At 42.8% G+C, this 15,422-nt stretch overlaps 1 protein-coding gene and 1 pseudogene across 1 annotated transcript; one reads left to right on the top strand and one right to left on the bottom strand.

Annotated features, from left to right (window-relative positions):
- Nucleotides 1–766: 766 nt before the first annotated feature.
- On the top strand, nt 767–4,059 carry LOC147424482 (uncharacterized). The gene is made up of 3 exons (XM_086499789.1): nt 767–840; nt 957–1,103; nt 3,573–4,059. The coding sequence occupies exons 1-3, from the start codon at nt 767–769 to the stop codon at nt 3,619–3,621; spliced, it is 270 nt and encodes an 89-aa protein (XP_086355915.1). The 3' UTR covers nt 3,622–4,059.
- Nucleotides 4,060–8,642: 4,583 nt separating this feature from the next.
- Nucleotides 8,643–9,093, bottom strand: LOC147424481 (basic transcription factor 3 pseudogene; annotated as a pseudogene).
- Between the last annotated feature and the right edge of the window lie 6,329 nt (nt 9,094–15,422).

Below are 15,422 nucleotides of genomic sequence, written 5' to 3'. Positions count from 1 at the left end.
GCAAGGGTGTGGGCGCCGTTATGACGGACTCTCTTGGGTGAAAGAGTGGGCTATTCACTTGCCATGGGGTGGCTCCCCTTTCAACCGATGTAATGATGACCCAAGGAAGCTGTCATGGCTCGGCCTGAGTATGGCATGATCTTGTAATTTTTTCGCTATGTCAATATAATCTACTCACAATTGTGAGTTTTGGTCCAAAAAAAAAGCTTTAGAAAGATACTTATCAATGAAAATTCGAGGTGGAGAAGTAGAGGATCAACTGATGGGTAGCTTCTAGCCAAATTTTGGAAAGTTTCACTTTGATTCTCTTTTCAGCAAGTTTGAGTGCAACTACTTTTGAAAACCAAATAATGCTAATTTTACTAGTGCTAAGGAGACTATGCTATGGAACATCACTAGATTTCTCCCCTTCTTTGAACAAAGAGACCAACAATCAAGGAGACATTAAGACCTCATTTGTTTTCAAAGTTCATGCCTTTTTTTGTTGTTTATTGCTACATATGCTTTTCGGTGGTTGGATGAGACACCATTAAAAAATAAAGCTTAGGGTTGGAGATTGCTAGACTTTATAATAAGCCAAGTTCAAGTGATGATGGCAACAATTCCTTCCCATTTACGGTCTTTTTTTTTTTCTACAAGAGGGAAGGATAAGCTCTAAAAGAGGGCTTGCTTGGAAGGCACTTCATGAGAGAGGGGAGGGGAAATAGGTAGGGAGGTAAACAAAGGAGAAAAGGGGAAAAGAGAAAAGAGGCTTAGGACAGAAGGAATGAAAGCTTTGAGTGCTGGCAAAGAGTGGAAGCGGGAGCGCCTTGAAGGTTACAAAACACAGAGAAAGTGCAAGTGAGGGGAGGACACGTGGGTAGCAAAGAAGCTTTTGGAATATTCCAAAGGTACCTATAATAAGAAGAAGAAACAAGGGGACTGATGACATTATTAGGGCTAGGCTGCAAGTGCAGGAACCGGCTTGGGGCGAGAACCGGGCCTGGTTTTGGGCACCGAAAAGCGGGTTTGAACTTTGGTCTGGGCCCAAATGGGGTGGCTGCAAGGCCTGATGAGCAAGCTGTGGCAGTCCACGTTGAGCTGTTTTCTACCCCAAAACCACGGTTTGTTCCGCCTTCCCTTCCGTCTGATGATTTTTTGCGGCTTTCGTGAATTATTAGGCATTGGCAGGTTAATATTTACGCGACGATGAGCGAGAGAGAGAGAGAGAGAGGGAGGGAGGAAGGAATGCAGAGAGAAGGGGGGGGGGGAGTGGCAGTAGCAAGCAGTAGTAGTAATACTGTCGTAGGAGCAACCTCAAGAGATGTCAAAGATCTCTTTGTGAACTCATGACCTCTTATTCAAGAACGAATTGGAAAATAGGCTATCCACCACACTACACTTGGGCTGTGATACAAAGCTTATTCAAGTTCCCTCTTCTTATTCACACATCAACTTCTATATCTTTACTAAGGATAAAGGGGGAGAGAATTTCGGTTCCCTCCCTGCCATGCGTCAAAATTTCTTTCAAGCGGCGGGTGTGGCCTACAGATCCGGGAGCATAGTGACGAAGAGAGAGAGAGAGAGAGGCCGACTACAAACCCCGCCGGTTGTACTAGTTACTAATCCCTTTCAATCATATAGCTTGCACATCAACAACACAACTTGACATACAAGGAGAGTGTCCTTTTGAGTTCATTCTGATTCAAGCTCATATGGCCAAACCCATTTCTAAGAACGTTAACTTCCTTTTTTTGGCCTTTTCAAACGGCCAAGGACAACGAAGCTCTTGTCATGTTCTAATGCTTTTTTGGTTTTCTAAAAGAATCTTAAGAGATAGCCATACTTTCAATGTTTTCAGTGATGATGATTGAGACTTATCTTAAATGTTATTTTGCCTTTAAAGTATTAAATAGATATTTTATTTCACTTCTTCACATGGCACGACTTCTCTTGGATTCTATTCTTTTACAATGATAAAGTGAAGCTTCACCTTGCATAATTCTAGTAAGGTGTATATATACATATACACAAACACAAACACACACACACAATATATATATATATATATATATATATATATATATATATATATATATATATATATATATGTGATCAAACCATGGTAAAGAGAAGAAAAACCCGTGCAATGATGTCAACACTTATTTCAAAAATCCTACAAATTTTTAAAACTTTGCTAGTATTTTTTTTATGCTTCTTTGCGAGGAAGATGCTCGATCGTTTAATAAAAGAGACATTCCTGAACACTACTTCACCTTATATAATTTTAGTTAAACACAATCTGATTTTATCACTTTCTTATTTTTTTAGAAAGCCATCGTGGCCCTTTTACTTGTTTTTTTTTGGTTCATCTATATTATTATAAAAAGGGGAGGGATTCCGCCCCGCTGCTCAACATGTGGCTACAGGGGCCTTGATCCGGCTTGTGTGTCCTGCGACTTCGACTACACACACACACACACACACACACACATACACACACACGGAGAGAGAGAGAGAGAGAGAGAGAGAGAGAGAGAGAGAGAGAAGCGGCCGAAGCCGTTGGCCATACTAGTATCCTTCGAATTTCATACTTTAGAAGGTTTACTTGAGTTTAGACTCACCCGGTTGAAACTTACAACTTCTGTTTACATTGGGGGCTAAGAGGATTAGCTACCCCTCTAGCTCCCATTGTAGGTCAGTATGATGAGAATTGAACACATGGCCTACACAAATGAATGAGAGTGCCATCATTTTGCTCATTCTTGTCAACCTTGTGTGAGTGCTCATGAACTTTTGTCAAAACACTTTCACATGAATCAAAGTCCGGTAATAATATTTACCTTCCAAGCAGCAACATCATTTATCCCCAAACTCGGGGCTTAACATCACCTTATCATGGTAATATATTATGTGAGTTCATCACAAGGGGTTTTTTATTTTTGAAAATCTAAGCAGTCTAACAAAGATACATTAACAGGAGGGGTTTTCTAAATCCATTTTGGTAAGAAACCCATGAATTCATGGGGTCAATCTCATCATGACAACATTTTAAAAGAGGGGTTCTTAAAGTACCCTACAAATGCACGTTATATATGGGGGGTACTTAATAGTGGACCCCTCAAGTGCCCAAAGTTCTATCAAGTCCCCCCTTGTATCTGTCATCATGAGCAATCGGCCGAGTGTTAGCACAAGTACAATTTTTCTAATAGCAGGTTTCCCAAATTCCACTAATGGAATGCAAATAAATGATGACCATATGTGGATGTATTTTCTTCAAGTGCTACCTTGATTGCATAGTAGTTGGTATTTTCTCTCTTGTGAGCTTTATTGGCATTTAGCTAGAAAATGCATGTTTACATTGTAGTTTAGGTGTTTATATATGTGGTGTCTAATGCTAATGTGTTGGTTTTGTTGATATTGCATGCTTATAAATTGAGTTAAAAAATTCTTTTCCGAACACAATTTTACCTGCTAGGTCTAGATTCTTGCTTTTCCTTATCCCTATGTTTTCTTACTCTGTATAAAAGGTGTTAATACTGCTATGTGCATTATAATCGAATCGTCTTTATGCTCACCACCCTTGTGTTCAGGACAAACATTCGAGAAATTGTATCAAGATGTGCAAGAGTGCAGTTATGAAGATGTTCAAGTGCTTTGGTCCATAATTCAAAATCAGCCTGGTGTTAGAATACGTGGAGAGAGGCGTTGTTCCAAGCCGTGGAAGAACATAGTCATGAGGGTGTGTAACTAAACTGTAGAGATTTTCTCTTCTCGTTGTGAGTGAGAGTGTGTATGGTTCCTTCTCTTTTGTAACTATATCAATTCCACCTCTATGCCAAGGCACTTCTGTGTAAATACAATACGTTCCCATGGATGGTACTCTTTACATGTTACCGCCGCAAGTAGAGTTTTATCAAGCCCAACTTCACGGCCATATCATGTTGGTTGTTGTAAGGCTACCATTAATATTCCATCCTTTTTCACATAAACACATCCTGGATTATGCTCCCAGGATGCACCTACTATACTGTGATACAGATTTCTCCTTGTATCATTCTACAAAGATTTCTTAATTCATATTCATAGTGTATGCTTCAATGGTCACAAGAAGTTTTGGACAAATCTCACAATAATTCCCACATTAGGACTTACCTCAACATCATGAGCTTTTGTAAGGGAGGCACGGCATACCTAGCTATGTACGATTGGGGGCAGGGGACCACCGGACCCCCCAGGTATGCAGTGCCTCCCGAGCAGAAGCTCATGATGTTATGCATTCCATGAAAAATGATGGAAAAGGCTCCCTTTTCATACATGAGAAAATTTCTAAATCTTCTTGTGGGTAGGGTTCCTCAAGCTTACCTCTTCTAACTCATTATTTGGAGAATGGCCATTTTTTGTGTCAAATATTAAAGGGTAGCCGAAGAACATATACGATCCTATAACACTATCGATCGAAGCATGGAGCTGATTCCATAACAGTACAGAACAATCCACCTATAGAAAAGAAAAACAGATGCGTTGAGTATGTGTCCCAAATCTTGCAAGCACGTCACATTAAGCGAAATCTCCGAAGATGCTCACTTTTTTTTGAAGGAGAAGGAACTGCAGTGACATGGAGAGGGGGAGGGCGCATGTCAGAACGTGGCGCGATGGATGACACCTGCGTGCAGGGGGTGCAAAAGTGGGAAACTCTCTCTCTCTCTCTCTCTCTCTCTCTCTCTCTCTCTCTCTCTCTCTCTCTCTCTCGCTCGTCGAGGAGCCGGAATCGCCGCTCAATGGCAGAGGAGATGCGGATGGCGGTGACATAGGACAGGGGAAACTGGGCACGTTGTTCTCCTCCCTCAACTGCCCATGGTTTGCTAGGTTTCCTCTGTGTGGGGTCAGAGCGCGAGGGAGGGAGAGCTTGCGAACGAGGATGCAAGGACGAGAGTGAATTCGCGAGGTCACAGGCTGTGTGTGTGTGTGTGTGTGTGTGTGTGTGTGTGTGTGTCGCCAGAACCTACTGCATGGCTTAGGGCCTTGCGCAAAGACAGTGGTGTCTTTTGTGATGCAATGGAGGTCGGCACGTCGCATGTGTGCAAGAGCGGAGGTCGCCATGGTGCTGAATGGAGGGGCCTCCTCTGTGGAGTGCGAGCATGTCGCTACGCATGAACGAGGGACAATTCAAAACATTAGCACCAAAGCGAATCTGTTTCATTAATTAATCAATAAAACATCGACTCGACCCAATATCCATTTATCATTGTTGCAAACTTTCATGTCAGATGCGTTGAGTATAATACCCTCACACAAGAAAATTCATGAATCACCACCCTTTCACATCAAAGGAAATGCATTTGTTGTTTGATTGCAGTCAACTGGAAAAAAGTAAGGCTCACAAATTAAGACTCTAGAAAATAGAAATTTCTTTGGCATAAACTTGCAGATCTTAAAAGATTATAAAAGATTGGAGATTCCTATATCCCCCCCCCCCCCAAAAAAAAAAAAAAGGAAAAAAAAAACTCTTTCCACACGAATGACACATACATACTCACCTCCCCTTGGGACTAAGTGGCACGGGCATGGGAGGGTGGGATTTACGGTTGGGGGATTGTGGGCCGTAGATGTGGAATGTGAGTACCCTAGATTACTTTAGTAAAAAGTAATCTAGGGTACCTGTGTTTTGAAAGTAATCTAAGGTGTCTTTTTTTGCGGGCGTGGGTTTTGAACCCGTTTACAAAAGTAATCTAGGGTACCCGTGTTTTGAAAGTAATCTAAGGTACCTTCTTTTGCAGGTGTGGGTTTTGAACCCGTTCACAAAAGTAATCTAAGGCACCCGTGTTTTGAAAGTAATCTAGGGTACCTTCTTTTGCGGGCGTGGGTTTTGAACCCGTGACCTCACCCATGAGAGACGCATACTCTAACCACTACGCCATGCATGCGTTCTGAAACGTGGGGGCCCTAATTTACTTAAAACATGCATGCACAAGGGTGACAGTCGAAAGTAATTTAGGGTATCCTAAATTACTTTTGATTGTCGCCACGAGATCTATGGCCCACAATGGCCCCGCCATAGATCCCACCCTCCCATGCCCGTGCTACTTAGTCCTGAGGCTCACCTCCCTCTTACTCGTTGCTACTCGCATACACACTGGCTTGAACGAAATCAAAACCCCAGCATTAGCTAGATTCCCCTCCCTCGGCCAAAACACACACAAAAAGTCCACGTCACTCATTACTTTCTTCTTCTCTCCAATCTCCATCCCCAATTGCTAATCCGTAATCGCTTTGCCATGTCCCCATCCTTGCCTTGACCTGAGAGAGAGAGAGAGAGAGAGAGAGAGAGAGAGAGAGAGAGAGAGAGAGAGAGAGAGGGGGGGGGGGGGGGGAGGGGGGGGCTTGTAGGCTCCCTCTGCCTACTCCACCTTCCCCTCGAGCTTGCTGTGAGAGAGAGAAAATGCACACTGCTGGTTGCACGACGAAGAGGGAGAGCAATTGCACGTAGCTGGTCGTGCGAGAGATAGATAGAGAGAGAGCAACTTTGCACCACGGAGTGAGAGAGAAGCCGCCCTGCTATCACTCGTGAAAAGGTCCTAAGAGAGAGAAGCCACCTTGCTGTCGCACAAGAGAAGAGCCAGCTGGGCAGTCCGCAAGAGAGAGAGAGAGAGAGAGAGAGAGAGAGAGAGAGAGAGAGAGAATTGACTCCTCTTTTCTCCTCGGCTCCAATCAATAACTAGCCTTGCTTGGTGGGCATTGCTAGGTCTGTTTGATATATAGATATGATGATCGAGATTGAGCATACACTACCACGGCTAGAAATATGCATTTTTCCTAACCGATCAAAATAAGGGGAAACTTGAAATTCTCTCGGTTTTCAAGTCAAATTAATTTGAAGCTTTTGCCGGTAATTACACTAAAACTTGTGGAAATTTACCGGTTTTCTTAAAGGCAAGCTCAAAATCTAATCGGGATTTTATAATTTTAGCCGATTAAAATACACTAGACCCAGGTTTTTTTCTAACACTGTACACTACTGAGGAAAACATATATCTAAACTAAAATTAAGGAAGCATTGAAAACTTTAAAAATACAAAAATCATCAACAAACGTAAAAAAATTAAACTGCACTATTGACTTAATAATCGTGTATAGGTGTCGTCCAATCGTGCAAACCGCAGGACAATGTTTGAGCTAAGCTACATAAAAGCAACATGAATAATTACACATTTTGTCTTGCAATCAAGGATCATAGAGGGAAAATGCTAAATATACAGTGCGCACGTCATGCATAAGTTCCAAACAAAAGTATGGTCGAGAGTTGGCATTGTGGTCTCTCCAAAAATTATAAGAAACGGAAGTCGTGCTCTACTCCGTAGCATTTATGTGTTGCGTGCACTAAGTAAATGCATAAGCATGGAAATTTGGATGCAGATAACGAACCTTGCAGTGTTGTCGAGTTGGAATCGTGCTTGTGCAATCAAAACGTCCACTCTGTCAGACACAAAACACGTGTCAAAACAAATACAAATGATGCAAGAGATAGATTTAACTTAAAAAGAAGTAGAGGTAACTTTATGTTCTACATCATAGAAGATGTAGAGTGATAAGTTCTTAGTTTGTAAAGTCCAATGAAATCATTATTATCTTGTATTCTAAGGGCACCATCAATGTTTTTTTCTCTAATGCATCCATGAAGTGCTCGTCTAGGGGACATGTGCCAAGGTACATACTTTTTTTCTTTTCTAAGGGCACCATTAAAGTTGGCATGCATATCGAACAAAAATTGCCAAGCACAACATGCTACTCCAAGGGCCCTTGACTATTACTTCATTACTATGTTGTTCTTCTTTTTTCAACTTAGGCTCATAAGTTCAAGATCACAAGATCGTTTTGCAGATCTTTGATTCTCCCTCAAAAAGCCCCAAAAAGAGTGGGTCTGAATGCTTACTTTTGTTAGCCTCATCTGCAAGTCTTTGGTTCTCCTTCACTGCAATCTCATGGGAACAAAATTGTTCGAGTTGTCGGTTGCGAACATCTATGCAACCCATTTTCTTGCAAAGCTCATTTGCACCATCCTTAAGAAATAACATCCTTAATTAAGGTAGAAAGCCCCACAAGTTTTGTAGGCATAGGTCGATGGTGGCAGAAGCATCAAGGTTTGCTATACAGGATACTACAGTCAATTTTTCGAGAGAGAAATACCTATGTGTGATGGGTTGACTCGTTGTAGAGCGTTTTGGATCACGTTCACAAAGCTCTCTTGAATATAGTTATGTGGCTGCACACTGTTTATACTGTATGTACGAGCTTTTCATTGCGTTTTTTTCACTTGTTATCACAATTGATTTTCATCGCGCTCATTGGGATCTTTTACGTGTTGTTTAGATGCACAATGTGGTGGCTTCTGGGCTCAAAGAGTAACCAAGAGAAGAACCATATTGCTAACTTTTTTTTGCTGCATCCAAGTAAGTTGTCGCTCGTGCTTTTGAGGAAAATTCAAGAAAAGCCACAGACTAATGACCCATTTTAAATAAGCATCTCCCAAGAGCTCTGCATGATTATAACAGAAAGACTCTTGACAAGACGCAACAGTTAAAACCTCCAAAACTTGAGCAAAATTAAAAATTAACTGATTCAAAAGTCGCAAAACATACACTCCACTGAGCAAACCTTCTTATCTACTTTGCCTCTCCATCTTTGGCAGTGTCCTCAAATATTTGACCCTCCACTAGCTCCGGCACATAATGTCCTCATCACCCTCAGGAATTGCTTCTCGCCGTTGATATTGCTTTGCAATTTTCTTCATGTTGGCCAGATTGTCATGACCAAGGTGATTTATAATGTCTGGTAAGAGGTCTTGAAGCCTTTTTTTCTATGATGAGCCACTCACAACCCATGTGTTCACCGCAATTGAAGCTTGCACTTTAGGGTTGGCAAAATGAATGACCGTATCATCTTTGAAGATGTTGACTTCCTCATACCATGAATAATATTTACATCCAATCTTTTCAAGGTGTTCAACAATCTTTTGTTATATGTCTTGTGGATGGCCTTCTTCTTTCTTCTTATAGTGCCTTTGCCCCCATAGCGTACAACATTGGCCATCTTCATGAGCTTCTCTCTATTCATCTTGGACAACTGAATGAAGAAACGCTGAAGCTCTTAGGATGGGCTCGGGAAGTTCAGTTGCTCATGTAAGAGACACGCATAGCCATGCATAGCCACAAACTCATCGCAGAAGCTGAAGTAGAAGTAGGGAGAGGAGCAGACAATGAAAGAAAAAAACTATACCTCTCTCTCTCTCTCTCTCTCTCTCTCTCTCTCTCTCTCTCTCTTTGTGTGTGTGTGTGTGTGTGTGTGTGTGTGCATGTTTTAGGTTTGCCTTGTTTTTTCTCTTCAGCTCCCCTGCTCCTCCTCTCGACCTTCCACTACATTCAACTGCTACTATGGTTGCCCAGTAGCTCTGCAAAACAAGATGCACATACCAAAAAATCCCACAAAAAGGTTGCACCAGTTAATTCTGTCACAAAATTGGCCTCGAGTCAGACATGCGGAGAGAGAGAAAGAGAGAACTGATGTGTCCATGCTCAACGTGCTTCCGTTGTTGCGATTGATTTTTAGAAAAGCTGCTACAATTCGGCACAGGTCAACCTCTCCTCAAACGATGCAAGAAAAGAAACATTCTTGTTTTTTTTTCCCAACTTTGGTACTAGCGTTGTTCTTGTTTCCCCCCCCCCCCCCCCCCCCCCCCCCCCCCCCTCATTCTAGGGCTTCTGCCCATGCGATTGAAGACGTGGGCAATGGCTCAGATCATGCCAAGTGGCCAGGTCTATGTTCAAGAAACAAGAAAATCTCCTTTGGCTCACCAAGTAAAGAGAGAGATAGCGAATCTGTCCAGGGACAGATTCTCTTTATTTAAGATTTTTTTGGCTATTGTCATACATACATATTTGGCTCACCTTTCAATTTATTAGCTGGAATCTGCATAGATTCCATTGAGTGGAGCTTTGGACTTGCAAATCAAATTATCCAATCAAACTTAGAAGGCTGAATTCAAACCCTCACAGATTCATGCCCACGACCATAAGAATACCAGGCAAGCATCGTTGTACAACAAAGTAAACTCTTTTAAAAAGAAAAGAAACTACTGCCTGTCCGTCTACGCGTTTCCTCTACTTTGGACGACACCCCGCCCGTGCACATGGTGCACCCCATTTTCATCTCTGCATCATCTTCCTGAAGGTGTTGGGATCGGAGAGCACACACACAGAGAGCCAGCACGAAGAAGCAGATAGACACAGTGTGTGGCGAGGCGGTACTCACACTACAATGTGTAGTTATGAGTATAGTTATTATGAATGAGTAAAAGAATGGCTGTACATGGGTGGCTGAACAACGGGCAGCCGGGCACACAGGCCTTTAATCCAACAATATCCCACTTAAAGGCAGTGTGCCTTTAAAGTGGCCAAAGTACAACAAAAGAAGTCAAGCCATACCCATCAGCGATCTACAGTGTGCAAACCGCTGTGAGGCTAACGACTTCGTGAGTTGATCAGTAGGGTTATCGTCATTGTGTACCTTGACAATCTCTACGTGCTTGTCCTCTAGCACCTCTCATATGAAGTGATACCTCACCTCAATGTGCTTTGTCTTCACATGGAAGACAGGATTCCGTGCCAACGCTATGGCACTCTGGCTGTCACAATGTAGCATCGGAGCATCACCAGCCATACCAAGATCTCCCACTACTCGTGAGAGCCATATGGCCTCCTTGGCAGCCTCAGTGGAAGCCATATATTCAGCCTATGTAGTGCTCAAAGCAACGCATGGCTGTAAACATGATGCCCACGAAACTGGTCCACCTGCAATTGTGAACACATAGCCACTAGTAGACTTCCTCGAGTCCACTGACCCTGCATAGTCTGAATTTGTATATCCGCAAACAGACATATCCTTCTCACCATAACATAGGGACAACTCTGAAGTCCCTCTCAAGTATCTGAGAATACCGCTCACTGCATCCCAATGACGCTTGCCCGAGTTAGACATGTACTTGCTAACCACACCAATTGCATGAGCAAGATCTGGACGCGTAGCCACCATGGCATACATCAAGGAACCAACAGCTGACGCATAGGGAATCTGAGACTCTGCAGTCTTCAAATCTGTCTGAGGGTAGTCATCATGGCTGAGTTTTACATATGGAGGCAACGGGGTACTAATGGCCTTCCCCCCTTCCATATGAAAACGCTCAAGCACCCTGTCAATGTACTCTTTCTGACTAAGAAAGAGCACCTTGCGAGAATGATCACGAGTGATCCACATACCCAAAATATGACTGGCATCCCCAAGATCCTTCATGGCAAAGGTCTCATGTAGCCTATGTTTCAAGGCATCCACATCAGAAATACACTTCCCTACGATCATCACGTCATCCACATACAAAACCAAAACAATAAGACTGCCATCTGCAGCCTTGCAAGTATAGAGGCATGGGTCCTCATAACTGCGTACATAGCCCAATGAACTCATGAATGCATCAAACTTGCTATACCATTCACGAGGTGATTGCTTCAGCCCATACAAGGTCTTAAGAAGCCGGCATACCATCTTCTTTGAAGCATGAATAACAAACTCACTTGGCTGCTCCATGTACAAATCCTCGTGCAAGTCCGGATGTAATAAAGTTGTCTTTACATCCATTTGCTTCAACTCCATGTCTTCTATAGCTACCAAAGAAAACAACATACGCAAAGTAGACATCTTCACCACTGGGGAGAAGATCTCATCAAAATCAATGCCCTTCTATTGCTTGAATCTTTTAGCCACAAGCCTTGCTTTGTACCTAGGCTTTGCATCCATTGAACACAATTTTATCTTGTTAACCCACTTGCATGGTAGTGCCTTCTTACCCTTTGGCAAAGGAGTAAGCTCCCACGTATCATTTTGGATCAACGAATCCATCTCTGACTGCAGGGCCTGCTCCCACTTGAGCTTGTCAACAGTAGACATGGCCTCATCATAACATGATGGCTCCCCGCAATCAGTCAACACTACATAATCCATAGAAGGCACAAAACGCTAAGGTTGTCTTGCACGCCGCTCTGAACGCCTCAAAAACTTTGCAGGAGGTGCATCTGGCTGTCCCACATCTACATGATCTCCCAACAAGGGCTGATCTCCCACCTGAAGGTCAATGGGCTGCCCACAAGAAGCCATGGGACCATCATACCGATGACCATCCTCCTCAAATATCACACGCCGAACCTCAATCGTTCGCGGTGATGCTCTATACATAGAGTCCTCATGAAAAACAACATCATGGCTGCGCACAATCTTCCTGTCAATAGGATTCCACAATCGATAACCCATCTCACCAGAGCTACCATAACCCAAGAAGATACATCTCTTGCTCTTTGGATCCAATTTGCTGCGTTTTGCCTTAGGTACATGTACATAAGCTTCACAGCCAAAAACACGAAGATGACCATACGAAGGTGGAAAACCTGTCCATACCTCTTCAGGCACTTTGAAGCCCAAAGGAACACTAGGTGAACGATTTATCAAATGCATAGAAGTGGAAACTGCTTCAGCCCAAAATCCATCTGACAAACCAGCCATAGAAAGCATACTACAGACTTTCTCCTGTATAGTCCTGTTCATGCACTCTGCCACACCATTTTGAGGAGGTGTATAGGGAGCACTAAGCTCACACCGTATACCCTTCTCAACACATAATGTAGTGAAAGCATGAGACATAAATTCACCCCCATTGTCCGTACGTAAGCACTTCAACTTACAACCTGATTGGTTCTCAACAAGAGCCAACCATTGCTTAAATATATCAAACACCATATCCTTTTTACGAATGGGGTATGCCCATACCTTCTTGCTAGCATCATCAATGAACGTAACAAAGTACATAGCACCTCCAAGAGAAGCATTGGGCATCGGCCCACATACATCACTATGCACCAAAGCTATCTTTTCCAAAGATCTATGTGGAACACTCTTCTTATGAGAAGACCGAGCATGTCGACCATAAAGGCAATGCTCACAAAACTCAAAACAACCAAAATCTGAAACGGGAATGTAGTCCGCACGTGCCAACAACTTCAAAGCTTTCAGTGACATATGCCCCAAACGTTGATGCCATAAAGAAGCAGGAGGTTGCTCAGTGATCCCCACAATGTGATCAACCACACTAGCTACACAAAGGGAATACAACGTATTCCTCTTAGCACCTTTAACCAAAACAAGGCTGCCCTTAGTGAGCTTCCAACCTCCGTCACCAAAAGATACATTGAAACCAAGTGAATCCAACTGACCCACACTAATCAAGCTTTTTGCAAGAGCCGGCACATAACGCACACGCTGCAAGACAAACGTAGTAGAGTTTGGCATAGCCAAATTAATATCCCCAATGCCATGAATCTGCATAGAACGCCCATCGGCAATCTGACAGTACCTGTGCTCGAAGCCTCATAGTCATGAAACCACGACCTATGAGGCGTAACATGAAAAGAAGCACCATTGTCAATGACCCAATCCATAGGCATACTACTTTCATGAGTGAGAAGAAAAGCATCATCAAAATAGGATGAAAGCAATACATCACCAAGCTCTTCACTAGTAGCACTAGTCGGAGCACATACATGGTCATCTTGAGAGCTACACTCTCCCTGTGTTGCATTTAACTCCTCAATATTGACATTGGACTTAGGCTTGTCCTTAGCATCATGGTCTTTCTTCTTACCATCTCCATTTTCCCTTTTCCACTTGTAGCAATCCTTTTTGAAATGGCCTTTTCTACCACAATGAAAACATTCCACATCCTTTTTACTTGTGCCTGCACGGGACTTGCTTCTAGATTTACCCCTGTTGGACTTATAATTGTCCATAGTCTTGTCCATAGTCCTGCCTCTGACAACCATTGCACTAGAAGATTTACTACCTACATTATTCTTTCGATTAATCTCTTCCGTGAGAAGACTAGACTCCACATTAGTACTTGTCAACTCATCCGCAGGAACCGAGTTACTTATGGCTATCCTAAATGTGTCCCATGACTCAGGCAACGTGACAAGTAAAAACATAGATTTTACATTGTCCTCAAACATAATTGTCTGCGTAGCAAGTTGGCTGAAAATTGTATTGAACTCATTCAAATGCGCATTCATGGAAGCACCTTCCTCCATTCGCAAATCAATAATCTTTTTAATCCAATACACCATAGAAGCAACCGAATGCTTATCATACATATCGCAAATCCGCTGCCATAGCTCATAAGCTCCACCCTGTGCATCTTTCACATTGTAATAAACAGGCTTTGAAAGGGAAAGCCTAATGGTAGACCTGCACATCTCATCCAACTCCTCCCAATCATCCCTCTCCATGTTCTCTGGCTTAACTCCCTGCAACTTTAGAGGTCGAATCTGTTTCTTCTGCACCAAGACATCCCAAATCTGATCTTTCCAATATGAAAAGTTAGCACCATCCAACTTTTCAATATTGAAAACTGTGTCCTCTTTAGTGCCCATTACAACAAGAATGCAACAATCAGAAACCTGTAACCAACCAACAAACTGCCACAACAAAGTAGTGTTGCAAATCTGACAACACCTGCTGCTCAATCAAAGAGCAAACACATAGAGTATAAATCAGCCCATAATATGGTCAAAAAACGTACGTAGAAATCCACAAACAAATGCATAAACCTGTGACACCTGTAACTCAACCGGCCTAGGAAAACCGTGCCACAAAATGCATCAACAATGAGCTGTCATAGAGGCATAAACATCCTCCATGTCTGAATAACCACAATAGAGACATAAGCTGACCAAGCTTACACAAATCCGTGAGCATAAATGGATCCAAGTGAGCATATAACCAATGCACAAGCTCAACAAAGTCCAATCTCTACTGTCAACCAAGTACCTGTCCGTACTCAAACCGCAACACTGCAAGCAAGAGCAAACCCGCTCTATGTATAAGTGAACCAAATCTCCACAATATCATGCATAAAGAGTGTCTGTCAAACTGCCATATCCACATCCATCAACATACATAGATGATGTAAACCTGTAGCTCAAGAACACGCATAAACAGATTGCCCAGAAAAGTAGAAGCTCCCACTCAAACCACAACCATATACATGGCTGTCCCGCAGTCAAAATACATGTTTTGTAACCACAGAAGAAACCTGTATCCAAAGCTCCCTGTAACCTGTACCTGTACACCTGCACTTGTACCTGTAGTCGAAGAAGACAATGCCGTCAAACTCCCACTCTATCTGTGTGTATGAGGCCACTCCAAGAAGAGGCTACACACTCTCACTATGAGCTATGGGCTCACGTAAGTGGAAGACACTGCAGCAATGGCACTTGTAATGGCTATGGAAGCTCTGGCAGCAAAAAACTACCAAAGAGAGCTGAAAAACATAGCTCCTAGTCTGTAGC

The sequence above is a fragment of the Adiantum capillus-veneris genome, chromosome 25 (assembly GCF_014529385.1).
Source record: "Adiantum capillus-veneris isolate H3 chromosome 25, ASM1452938v2, whole genome shotgun sequence".
Lineage (NCBI taxonomy): Eukaryota > Viridiplantae > Streptophyta > Polypodiopsida > Polypodiales > Pteridaceae > Adiantum > Adiantum capillus-veneris.
The sequence above is the reverse complement of the archived record's forward strand: the minus strand, read 5'-3'. Positions and strand labels throughout refer to the sequence as shown.

What these genes read in the sequence shown, in the direction of transcription:
- LOC147424482 (XM_086499789.1), top strand. Translation starts at nt 767, where the DNA reads ATGAAAGCTTTGAGTGCTGGCAAAGAGTGGAAGCGGGAGCGCCTTGAA. An exon ending in AAAACACAGAGAAAGTGCAA is followed by an intron (nt 841 to 956) that starts GTGAGGGGAGGA and finishes CTGCAAGTGCAG; the next exon opens with GAACCGGCTTGGGGCGAGAA. An exon ending in TTTTCTACCCCAAAACCACG is followed by an intron (nt 1,104 to 3,572) that starts GTTTGTTCCGCC and finishes CCTTGTGTTCAG; the next exon opens with GACAAACATTCGAGAAATTG.